Source organism: Rhineura floridana, chromosome 17, assembly GCF_030035675.1.
Source record: "Rhineura floridana isolate rRhiFlo1 chromosome 17, rRhiFlo1.hap2, whole genome shotgun sequence".
NCBI lineage: Eukaryota > Metazoa > Chordata > Lepidosauria > Squamata > Rhineuridae > Rhineura > Rhineura floridana.
The window spans coordinates 22,450,762-22,463,262 of NC_084496.1; the positions used below are offsets into that span (position 1 = coordinate 22,450,762).

A 12,501-nucleotide genomic window follows, 5' to 3' on the forward strand; every position below is an offset into this window, starting at 1 on the left:
GAGAATGCAAATTTTACCTTTGTCCAGGAGGCTACTTTCTACACATACTCACAGGCCCCTCCATCCAGGCAAGTAAGAGGCATTTATCAGAGGTCAAGGGCACGTTCCAATCATGCAAAAACACTCAAGGTTCAAAGCAGGGCCAGTGAAGGGTGTGGACTCCAGAGAGCTCCGAGGGCCACACAGGGACACCTAGAGTGCTGCTTTCAGCCTGAGGTTCCCCACCACGGACCCAAGAGAGAGAGAACTAGGGATAGCAAACAACAGAGAGAGCTGGGGAAAACAGAAGAGCCAAGACTCATGAGCAGTGGAGATTAGTGGCTCTGATGTCAGTGGGGAACTGAATCCTCTTAGGGCAACAGCACCTTGGACAGCTCCTTGCAAGTAGAAACTAAGGGCTCATTCACACAGGAGCTACACACCGGTTTAAAGACAAAGCTTTTCCCATCGCAATGGGAGTTTAAAGATCACCCTTCCTACCTTCCAATCGCTGCTTTCCGTTCATACTGAAGGGAAAGAGTCCTGCAGCTTCCTAATGACCACACCCTCTTAAGGTCACACTGTCACTTTCTCTGGTTACCTTGGCAACCGAGCATGCTCAGTTTGTTCCAGAGTAAATTTCATTAACAGAAAAAGAAAAAATTCTCAAGTTTGCTTATTTGTATTTTCAGAATCCAGCAGAAATAGAAATATTTGTTTGAACAATGTTATGCTTTTTTGCACAAGTTAGGGGGGCAAGGGAAAAAAAGCACCGTTTGCAGCAGGCTTGCAGAGCGGGAGCCAGCAGGAAAAGACATAATAAAGGGAGGAGGAGGGAGGAGGCGTGGACTCACAAAAGCATCAGAGCCAAGTATCTACAAGCCCCTAGAGATACAAAGCACAGATGGTTTTTCCTTCCCTTTTCGGATTAAAATTGGATTGATTTGCTGTGGATTAAAAGTTAAAAGCAGCGGGACGCCTTCCGTTTGCCTCCTACGTCGTGTGATTGCTGCGAATTAAACAAGCAAGCAAGTAGAACCCACCTCACATTAAATTGCAATGTGAGCCAGCCCTAAAACGCAGGGCTTAACTGCCCCACTGACATTGGAGCCTCCTGGCTCCATGCTAACAAGGTAACAGTTAAGTTGCTATGAAATCTTTGGTGCGCAGAGTTGCGCCATTGCATTCGGCCCTGTGTGGCCCACATGCCCTTTAGCATGTCACACAAGAGGCAGTTTTGCTGATGAGAGCTGCTACACTCCATCTCCCTGTGGAAGCTTTTTCTGGCAGTCAGGCAGTCCCGGTCCAGCTCGATTACCTGGAACGCAACACCCTGGTTAAGGCTTCCAGTTGACCTGTGTGACATCCTGGCAGCAACATTGCACTGCACTGGCACAGGAGCTTCATCGTAAACACACACAGGCACCCGTGAGCCACTGTCCCAGCCAAGAGACTCAGAAATGGTCAGTGAACCTCAGTGTCTTCCCTGACACATGGCACTTGAGTCCCCCATTAGACTCCCAGACAAGCCATGGAAGTACTTTTTCATGCAACACAACAACAGCCTCTGCAATTCACACAGGAAGTTGATAACAGCCACAAGCACAGCTGGCTTTTTAAAAGCAAATTCATAGAGGAGAGAGACTATGGATGGCTAATAGGCAGTCAACTTGAACAGCAAAATGCAGAGCCTTCGCGTTCAGGGGCAGTCTCCCTCTGAGCAGCAAATGCAGGAGACCAATGACAAGGTGACCATCTCCATCTCCATGGCCACTATTCGCGACATAACAAGAATCCTGCTAGAGCCAACCAAGGATCGATCTTCTTCATTCCACTTCTGTCAACAGCCAGAGAGATCCTTCACAAGTCAGCATCCGTTTGTCCGGTGCCTGGTACTCCAAGGTAAATTGCCTCTTAACATGGAAGTTCCATAAAGCTGTCATATGTAAGAGCATCTGATGGACATCTCCTCTGTCATGAATTTGTCTAACCTAGGAGTAGGAAACCTTTTTCAGACTAAGGGCTGCATTCCCCCATGGAAACCTTGTGGGGGGGGGGACGGATGGACACACACCATCAGTGGGTGGATCCCGAGGCAAAAATGGGTGGAGCAACAGATCCAACTCTTACCTTTGTACAGAAGGATGCCTTCCAGCCAAACAAAGATTTCTATACATGCACATGCAACACACAAGCTCCTCCATCCAGGCAAGGAAGGAAGGAAAGGTCCTAGCTCAGTGGTTGAGCACCTGCTTTGCATGCAGAAGGTGCCAGCGTCCATCCCTGGCATCTCCAGGTAGGGCTGGGAGAGATCCCTGTCTAAAAGCCTGGAGAGCTGTTGCCAGTCAGTGTAGACAATACTGAGTGAGGTGGACCAGTGGTCTAACTTAGTATAGGGCAGCTTCCTATTTCCCTAGGAGGCATTATCACAGTTCAAGGAGGCATTGCAGCCAGGCAAAAGCACTGAGGAGAGCAAAAGCAGAGTCTTTGAGGAGCCTGGGGAGAGGGGGTGTGGCCTGTGGAAAGTTCCAAGGGCCAGATAGAGAGGCCTGAAGGGCTGCATTCACCCCAGCATGGCGTTCTCCACCCCAATCTAATCCTTTTGTAAAAGTCCCCAAAGCTGGTGTCAGTCCCTCCCATCTTGTGGCAGAGACTCCCGTACATTAGTTATCCATTGTCTGGAAAAAAAGCATTTCATTTGGCATTGCACAAGGCACAATGGCAGGAGTAAGTGGATCGTCATCAATCACAGCCAAAAGGCCATTTGGATTGTTTTAGAAACAGGGATTAGACCAATTCATGGAGGACAAGACCGCTAGCCACAATGGCTACATTCTACCTCCACTGTATGCCTCTGAATAACAGTTGATGGGAATCACAAGTGAGGAGAGTGCTGTTGCGCTCAGGTCCTGCTTGTGGGCTTCCCAGAAGAGGCATCTGGTTGGCCACTATGAGGACAGGATGCTGGACTAGATGGACCACTGGCTTGATCCAGCCGGGCTCTTGTTATGTTCTCATGCAGGCTTTGAAAACTTCCAAGGGCTTCCCATGCCCACTGACAAATCTAGGCTGGAGTCTCACTCTCACCCCACTCTCTCTGGAGCATGCCAATCAGCAGACTCGCCATCATCCACTGGAAATTTATTCAGTCTCATATACATCGTTCTGTTTTCTAGTCTATAGTGATTATTATCTTACACACACACACTTTGTTAAGTGTTACCTTTGTTCGCTAAAACATCAAGGCACCGTATCCTATCTGGCGCCCGAGCCTCTGCACTCACACATTGCCGTGCAACACTGCCACAATTTCCTTGCACAACGCATGCACCTTCCCTGCAGTGCTGACATCATGATGGTGTCACAGAAGGCCAACAGGGCAACCTAATGCTGACCCATAGCCACCCACTATAATTAAAGTCTCCCCATCGCTTTCTGAGTGCATACACACTAGATGAATACATTTTAAGGAAAGTCTACACTGCACATGTATTGCAGTAGTTGTTCCCCCATAGGGGTCGGGGCATTACAGTTGTGTGAGTTGCGAAGAATTCCCTACTCCAACAACAACAAAAGAACTACATTTTCCCCCCAAGGATTCTCCGAGGAAAGGGTATGACTGCTAACGTAACTTTGAGCATGAGGCCCAGGTAAGTCCTTTTAAACAAGACAGGCATTGACAGGAAAAGATCCTTTTGGCACAAAGGTGGGCAAATGGTTGAAACATGCAACACTGAATGAAACCTTGACCTATCTCAGCCTTGCAACATCTGATCAGAGCTCCAATTAGTCTTTGCTTGTTTTTATATATAGGCTCCTGAAGGTCTTAGAAACATTCATTTCTAGCTCTAGACAATAATTATCAGGATTTCCCCCCCCCATATTGCACACATATTCCTTGATGGGGAACATTAAAGGAAGAGTCTGAGATGGGTTCTGCCAGTGGATCTTGGTAATGGTGAAAAGAAGACAGTCAGTTAAACCACAGGCCTAATCATACAGAAATATCTCCCCCCCCCAAAAAAAAAGAAATTGCAACGGTAACCTATTTAAGGAAGCCAAGACCAACCAAGTAAGGCAGCAGTAGTCAACGCAATGACCTCCAGATGTTGTGGATGGCAAGTCCCACCTTCCCTAACCATTGGTGATGCTGGCTGGGTAATGGCAGTTGGAGTCCAACACCATCTGGAGGTTGTCAACAGGGTGCAAACTTTTAAGTAGCAATATGCTTTCCTCCTACCTTGTCTGCCATGATCATAGAAGAGCCGCCATGGATCCCCAAGATTGGAATAAAGGTCTGAGATGAAATAAAATCCAAAATTTGAGCAATTGCCTCCTGGTCGGTGTCGTCGCCAAAAACCACCCCGTGGATCTTGGTGCCCGACATCAGGTCACAGACGTTGGTGATAATGCTTTTGGGGTCGGTCTGGTTGACCAGCAGGGGCACGACATTGACGTCGACGGTGAGGTCGCCTGACATATCCCTGGTCCAAAGCACCCGGACGTCTCTTTCCGTTACATAATGCGTCCTCCCCAGAATGACGGCGATGTTCAGGATGGGATAACTTTTCTCCGCCCCATGGACGAGGGCCAACTCTGCCAAAAGCGCTTGGAGCACCAGGAGACTCCAGCAAGCTCGTGCCATCTTGACCTACTCCGTGCCCTGCAGAAGGGGAGTCGGGGACGGGTGTCACATCACACAAAAGGTCAGGATACATTGCAACACTCTCCTGATCCCTGCAGGAGCCAGCGCCTTGACCTGACAAACAGGCATCCTTCAACTGATTCCTCCTCTGAGGGCAGGGCAGAGGCCCTCAAAGGTCAACCACAACCTGATCCAACACAACTCTTCACTCACGTCAGAGCAAAGTCAAAATCAAGTTCAGCTCTTGGAAAGGTCACCGTTCAGGTTTGCTCATATCATCCCCTTAGGGAAAAAAGACTGATCAAGCTAGTCTAAGGCACAGGCAAGATATCTGGGGTTCCTCAATGTGCCTTTTTAATGGGAAAACCTGATTGCTGAGGCACCTTTGAAGGAATCCAGTGACCAGGGCCACTTCTAATGTCTGCCCTCCTCTCTCTTCCCCTTCTGAGGCTGAAACAGCAATGATTGGTCCACACACCCCTTCCCCTCCCTCGCCTTTGCTTTCCTCGGTCCAGAAATGGTGTTTTATTCCGAGACTCATTTCAAGCTGACTGACTGACCGTTCTGCTCCCACAGAACTGGCTGCGTTTCTGGAACAGATTCAGACATGCATTATTCTAACCTATTTTCTGCCTCCCTATCTCTCTCTCCCCCCCTCCCCTTGGCCTTGCGCCCACTTTGGCTGGGCAGCAGAGATCTTTGCCTGTCATTGGGATGTACCGCATGGCCATCACTCCATGTGACCCTCCTGTGCCTTTTTACAAACAGCCAAAAAAGGGTTGGAAGGTAGATAGTAACTCAACTCATATAGGAAATAGGGTCAATGACTCACTGCCACTTTCCCTTCACTAGGGTCCAGTCAAGATCCTGGAATGTCTTCCTTTGTTGGGTCTCTTGGACAGGAGGATGAAGGGGGGGTGTCCTCGCACAGAGTGCTGGCAAAGCTACTCATATAGGGGACCTGCCTTCTCCCACTTGCATCTTCCCCACCCCAAAGCCTCTCTTATCCTGTCTTCAGGGATGGTGCCAAAGGGGCAGGGCCCCCCCAAACAAGGAGCTTGCCTTCCCACCTAGCATATTTCACCCACCCATTCTGTGCCCACCCCCAGAAATTTCCCCCCCCCAAGAATTTTTTTTATAATGCCATTGCTGTCTGCCTCTGTCTCCATCGGAACATCTCTATTTATCCATCAGAGTCCATCAGCATCAAGGATAAGGGACTCAGAAGGAGACCTGCCCCTCCTTACGGCTTCAGGTGGGCACTAGACAGAATCGCTGGACCCGCCTGCTTCTCTCTCTCTTCCCCTCCCACCCCCAAAACCTCATTTGGATTCAAACTCAGCCCTTGTCTGTTGCAGGGCAGATTTTTTTCACTCCCCTACCGCAGTCAGATCAGACAAGAGGAAGGAGAGGGGGGGGAGTGATCATAAAGCAAGCCAGCCCCCTTTCTGTGCCTTCCAATCTCCTTCATCTGGAAGCATTAATTATTTGAAACATCCCCACCACAACCACAAACACAGTTTTTTTAAAAACTGCACCACGCTGGGCGAAGAGGAAGCTTGTTTGCACCAATGAGAGAGGCGTGCACAATATATAGATATAGATATATATATACACACACACAAGCTGCGAAATCCTGCAACGGTAGCCTCCTTTACTACGTAGGAGAGGGAATTCTGAGCTGCTCTCTCCATTCATGCGGGCAGAAGGAAACCAAGGGTAACAGCGCCCCCTGACGTCCGCCGCGCTCCTAGCGCTTTGCTCCTGCTTCTTTGGATTTTTTTCTTTCTTTCAGCATCAGAATCAGCCTTACCCGGAATGTGAGAAATTGTAGCCGCTGCTGCAAAGTTTGGCATTTCGTAAGACTCCTCAGCGCCGGGCATCAAGGGAGGCTTCCATCCTGCTTTCCAAAGACGCGATCGCCAGGGCTGAGATCGGGGCGCCACATCACCTCCCGGGGAGGCAGGGATGCTTATCCGTGCAAAGGGGGTCTAAAGGAGAAGTGGGGGGTTAGGGGGGAGATGGAGGAGAGGGAGGCAGGAGGGTTGACAGAAAGACCATCACGTTAGCGCAAAAAGGGGGGGGTAAACCCAACTTTCCCACGCAACGCATACAGTTATACGAGCCGCGACAGCCCATCTGGAAAAAGTTGGATTGCCGGCGTAAGAATTTGTCTCCAGTTCACAGAGCGTGTTTTGCCTGCAAGCCCGCTTCCTTGGAAATCCGCCCTCCGTGCTTTCCCTTCGACCCCTTGCACTGGATGCTGAGGGCACGCAACGCGATCCTAGGCATCCTTACATCCTAGGAAGCCTCCCCGGGATTCAATGGCATTCCCTCCCTGGGTCAGTATTTACGCATAGGATTGCAGCGTGTTGGGGGCGGGGGGAAGGGGGCTGGGAGGCTGAGGCCGTGGCCTCACGCCCTCTCCCCTTGAAAGCTGGGGTCCTGGGCAGGCTTCCAATCCTTACCTAGGAGTAAGGCCCACTGAGCACAGCGGGGTTCGCTTCTTCTGCGCAAACATGCAAAAGCTTGCGTCCCCGCCGCTACCATCTCGATTAGCTGAGCGCCACCGGATCCCGGTACCACAGTCTACTGGGAAAGGAAGACCCCTGCAATTTAAGGGGGGGTCCTCCTTCCCGGGGGGGCTCTCTTCCTCCCAAGTTAAGGGTCCTTTGGAGTCCTTCGGCAGCTTTAAGTTCCCAAGCCAGTCCCGCCAGGAGTTCCTGGGCGCCTTCCTTGCCTTGGGAGGAAGCCCCATGGAAGCCAGTGGGACTTACTTCCGAGTAAACACGCACAACCCGAGGCTAGGTGGTGATGTGTGTGTGTGTTTAATTTTTTTTTTTAAAGCCGCCTCAGCTCGGATGGAGGGAAAAGAAATTCAGACGGCGACCCCAGGTGCACTTCCTAGAGAGTAAGCGCCGCTGAACGCCAGAAGGCTTCCTTGCGAGTAAAGATGCAGGGGAAGGCGCTCGGAGAGAAATGTTTCCACCTGCTAAGGAACGCTCCCATTTACTGCTGTTGCAATCCATCCTAAAGCAAAAAGGGATCTTTTTGCACTGGAGTGGGAGATGGTTGACTCTGTCGCTTGGCAAGCAAAACTGTCGTGCAAATCACTCGCCAGGACCCCTGCCTCTCAAAGCCACCGACGCGTAGCAAGGAGGGGGCCGAATGGGCGCTCCTGTTGAGGCTTCCCGACTCCAAATCGCCCCCCGCCCACCACCCCCTCCTCCCCAGAGAGCAACCCTCTCCCCCCTTTTTTAATTAAAAAATATTTTATTGAATCGTCTCCGTCGTATTACTCACTGCATTCGCCCTCCACATAATTCCAAGCGGAAAATCCTCCCAGTCATTTCAACAGGATTCCTTTGGCACCAGTCAAAACCGCGTCTCCTTGGGGGGTGCGTGGAGGAGGGGGGATGATCTGGCGGGGCGGTTGGGGGGTGAGAGAGGGTTCAGTCTCCGGATTTCAGCTCAGGTGCCCTTCCGCAGAAGAAAAAAACGTAAGCCACGCCAGGCAACATCTCAGGGTTCCAAACCCGTCCGCACACGCGATGCACACACCTCCTCCTCCGCGATCAAGTTTTCAAACCCAGCCGGCGGAGAGAGGAGTCCGGCGGACCCAAGTGCCAAATCGACTCTTCCCCCTCTTTTGCAACAAGAGGTGTAAAACCTGGAGGTGTAACTGTAAAAAAAAAATGCAAACACCGGAGAATTAATTTTTAATGAGGAGGAGGAGGGGGTCGTTTGTTCTCTGCTGCAGTGAATGCAAACAGGGCAGGAACTTGGAAGAGGAGGGGTCCCCAAAGCTGCGGGGGATTCAGAAAATCAGCCTTCTCCAGCTCCTCGGAAGAAGGGATTGTAGAGCCAAAATGCCAGCAGGCGGCTGCTGGATTGGACGCGGGGAGGGGGGGGTTGGAGAGGAGAGGAGAGCAGCAGGAGAGGAGGAGGAGGAGGAGGAGGGCGCCCAGCTGAGTGGAGCCGGCTCGGAGGGGGGGGCTGGCTCGGCTGGTGCACTGCCCTGGCTCTGAGGAGGAGGAGGGGGAGCAGGCAGCAATTCTGCAGTCTGGAGCCGTGTGGAGTTTACGCGCAGCAGCTAAGCTAGCCATAGGAGGAGAGGGGGAGGGGGAGGAGAGGGGGAGGGGGAGGAGGGGGAACAGTCCCTTTACTCTTCCTTCCTCCTCCTCTGCAGCACCCCCTCCCCAAAACAGGGAGGGAGGCGGAGTCGCTGCAAGGAGACGCGCCGTGGGTCGGGAGAGCCGGCAGTATGGAGCGTGCATGTGTGCGGAGGCTAAAAGAGGGGGGATGCTTGCACACGCACATATATATATATATACACACACGGCCGCACGTCTGCACACGCGCCACCAGCAGGGTTGCGTTCATTAGCCGGACGGCTAACCAGCCCCATTCGTCTCTTCTCCCCCGTCCGGTTGCGGAAAAGGACTCCAGGAAGCTATGGATGCCGTGCGCTTAATGGTTTTGCTTGTTTCGCTTGGAAAAATCCTTTATCGTTGTAAAGGGGAGATTCACAGTTATTCATTTAATTCGCACCACGACTTCCTTGCTTGGAAAAGACGGGTCTTGCGGGGACTAAACTGGCCAAGGCGTATAAAATGTCAAGATAGTACTCATATGTGCAAATTTGGAAATGTTATGTACAGGGGTGTAGTAGTCCGAGGTCTCGGGAGTCTTACTTTTTTGGGAGCATGACATCTCCAGCATCCTAGGAGCCAATCAGCAGGAAAGGGGAGTGTGTTAGCCACTGATAAGTGGCTTCTAACATGCTTCCTTGTCCTTTCCTGCTGATTGGAGCCAATCAGAGTGAAAGGAGATGAGTCAGTCACTGAGAAGACTCTTTTCAATAGCTAACACTCTCCCCTTTCCTGCTGATTGGCTCCTAAAGATGTCTGCGGTTGTGGCAGAAGGCATAAACAAGGAGCTCATTCTCCACTCAGCAGCAAAAAGGGGTGTGTGGTGTGGCTGTGACTATCATGTGACTCCACATGCACTGGTTAAGTAGGAATGGCAGGATCTGGCCGTTTTGGTTCTCTAATCGGTTTTCAAGTCTTAAATTCGGTTCTCCACTTTTCTGTGGCAATTTGTGTGTGTGTGTTTTTTAAAAAATCCTCATGAAAATTCTCCAGCATTTTAGTGAGAATTTCTCCTACTCAGCACATTTTTGTTTGCAGTTTTGACTTCCTTTCTTGACTAGGGATGCCAGGGTCTGTCCGTTTTGTTTCTCTCCCTGTCCCATTTTTCCAGTCTTAAATTCAGTTCTCCACATTTCTGCGAACAAATACTCACAAAAAAAGCATTTTAGCTATGTGGATCCTCCATGTCCAGAGGTAATCTACCTCTGAATAACCAGGGAAGCAACAGTGGGAACAGAACACTGCTTTCATGCCCCACTTGTGAAGTTCCTGGAGGCATCTGGTCAGCTACTATGGAACTGGGATGAAGATCTGGTGAACCCATAGTCTGATCCAGCAGTGTTTTTACATTCTTATTTCCATTTAATTATTTCTTATCCATTAGGACATCTTTCTGGCCCTTGGGACTCTCCCCAGGCTACACCTCCTCAGCCACACACCCTCTCCCCAGGCCACACCCCATACTCTTCCTGCTTTTCACCCTCCTTGAGTGTCTTTGCCTGGCTGGACTCTGATAATGCTTCTTCCTTGCCCGGATGGAGAATAGAGAGGAGCGTGTGTAGAAGCTAGCCAGCTCTGCAAAGGTAACGTTTGCATTAATTGCTCCACCTACTGTTCACTCTGGCCCCTTCCACCACTGGCATGTGGCCCTCAGAAGGTTGGCCAGAAGGGAATGTGGCCCTCGGGTTGAAAAAGGATCTCCACCCCAGTGTCTAAGATTCCAGCCTTGGTAGCTATTATCTGGTGTTGAGCGCTTTCCTCCTTTCTGGCTTGTTTGCATTTTAATGTTGCATTTTTTAAAATTGCACCGTAATGTGCTCAGAGCCATCAGGAGAGCAGTTGCTGAAGAAAGGTGGGAAGGCAAAGCCGGCCGATAATTTAAATAAATAAATCTTGAAACGTTCCATGCAAGAAAAAAAATTATTTTATTTTTATTTTGGAAAAATGGAAATGGACTGCCTTCAAGTCGATCCCGACTTATGGTGACCCTATGAATAGGGGTTTCATGGTAAGCGGTATACCATTGCCCTAGTCAATTTTGACCCAGTGGATCCACCATTTTTTTTATATAAGGGTGATAGGTTTGTATGTGTGTCTTTTTTTCCAGACACAGGGATGAGAGGTTCTTCTTGAATGAGCCAGAGAACATTATTTGCTGGAGAAACTGTGGGAGAGCAGACTTGATTTTAAGCGCATTAGCCTGGTGAAAGGGAAAATACATGGATTATATATGACAATTATATCCGCCTGAACGCCCTTTCCACAGGGGACGGCGCTCATTTAAACATGATTGAAGACACCCATTTTTTAAAAAGAAATCTGTGACTTATCCATGAATCTGTCCATTGGCAGCAAAGGGCTGATTGATGCATTTTGCCTGCTGATGTTATTTATTCTAAGAACGAGGGGACTTCTTTTGACATCTTTGCATAATAAGGAGAGCCCATTTAGTCCAGCAGCCAACCAGATGCCTATAGGATGCCTACAAGCAGAACCAAAGCACTCTCCCCTCCTGTGGTTTCCAGCAACTGACATGCAGAAGCCTACTGCTTTCAACCGTGGAGGCAGGGTATAGCCATTGCGGCTAGCAGCCACTGACAGCATTATCCTCCGTGAATCTGTCACATCCTCGTTTACAGCCCTCCAAGCTGGTGGCCATCACTGTCTCTTGGCACAGTTACCGGGAGCATGGCCTTTTCAGTGGTGGGACCAACTTTATGGGATGCCCTTTGCAGAGATGAGGCTTGCGCTCTTAAATCAGATTATGCAGTCACATTAAATAAATAATAAAAAATACACCTGCATGTAAGAGCATAAGAGCCCCGTTGGATCAAGCGCAAGGCCCAACTAGTCCAGCCAAGATAGTGCGATAGCACCCTCCCCGCTTGCCTTCAACTGGCATTTAGAAGCTTCTCTTTTTGGCCATCACTCATGACCTAGTAAGATTGTCTTCCACAATATAGTCCTTAACAATGGATCCGTCTGAATCTGTATCCACCGCCGATGTACCAGACCATGACTAGGGGCTTCTGGATTTCACAGTCCTGCCCCCGTTGCCATTTGACGATCGCCACGGGAATTTTGTTATGGAAGATGCCTGTGCGTGAATTTGTTTTATATGGGGAGATCGGTACACGACAATCAACTCACAATCTTGACAGAAAAAGGCTTTGATCCAATGGCATGGGTACCACGACGATTGGAAGTCCTTTATCTGCTGCAGCCTTCATCCGCCTTCACAGCCGTGGTAACATACACATTGTTATCCTCCGCCTGTTCTGCCATTGAGGACTTTCTTGGATCGTTCTTTGTCTGGTTCCTCTCCCTTGACCTTACTGCCATGGGTGACCCTGCTGGGAGTACATGACTCCCGACAGCATCGCTCACAGGGTTCATTGGAACATGCAAGCCCACTCACCACTGCAAGGTGACGATCCAGCGAGGGGTGGCATTCAGAAGCATACTGCTTCTGACAGTGGAAGTAAAACATCGACATCGTGACTAGTAGCCTTATCTTCCGTGAATTTGTCTAATTCTCTTAGGCCATCACTACCTTTTGCGGGAGCAAATCCCATAATTGAACTATGGGCTGTGTTCCTGCAGATAGAAACAATTCTATGTAGGACTAGGATTACCAGTAGGAGTAGAGCTACCAGTAGAGTAGCTTGCTAGCAATAGGTGACCCATCCCACTTCAGAAGCACAGGGTCCCTTCGTGACAGTCATA

At 49.9% G+C, this 12,501-nt stretch overlaps 1 protein-coding gene and 1 long non-coding RNA gene across 5 annotated transcripts in view; one reads left to right on the top strand and one right to left on the bottom strand.

Moving 5' to 3' along the window:
* Positions 1-8,889, bottom strand: part of GRIN2A (glutamate ionotropic receptor NMDA type subunit 2A) — a 212,238-nt gene extending 203,349 nt beyond the window's left edge. For 2 of the 4 annotated variants that reach the window (XM_061599547.1, XM_061599544.1), the window contains exons 1-3: positions 7,928-8,889; positions 6,438-6,615; positions 4,220-4,642 (exon numbers count right to left, since the gene is read on the bottom strand). In XM_061599547.1, coding sequence (XP_061455531.1) covers positions 4,220-4,624 — 405 coding nt within the window. In that variant the 5' untranslated portion in view covers positions 4,625-4,642; positions 6,438-6,615; positions 7,928-8,889. Of the gene's footprint in view, positions 1-4,219; positions 4,643-6,437; positions 6,616-7,092; positions 7,177-7,927 lie in introns of those variants that run through there. The other 2 variants (XM_061599545.1, XM_061599546.1) reach the window with 2 other exon arrangements.
* LOC133371773 (uncharacterized) lies at positions 6,707-7,905 on the top strand. The gene is made up of 2 exons (XR_009759380.1): positions 6,707-6,966; positions 7,472-7,905. It is a non-coding gene; the product is annotated as an uncharacterized LOC133371773 (long non-coding RNA).
* Positions 8,890-12,501: the final 3,612 nt, after the last annotated feature.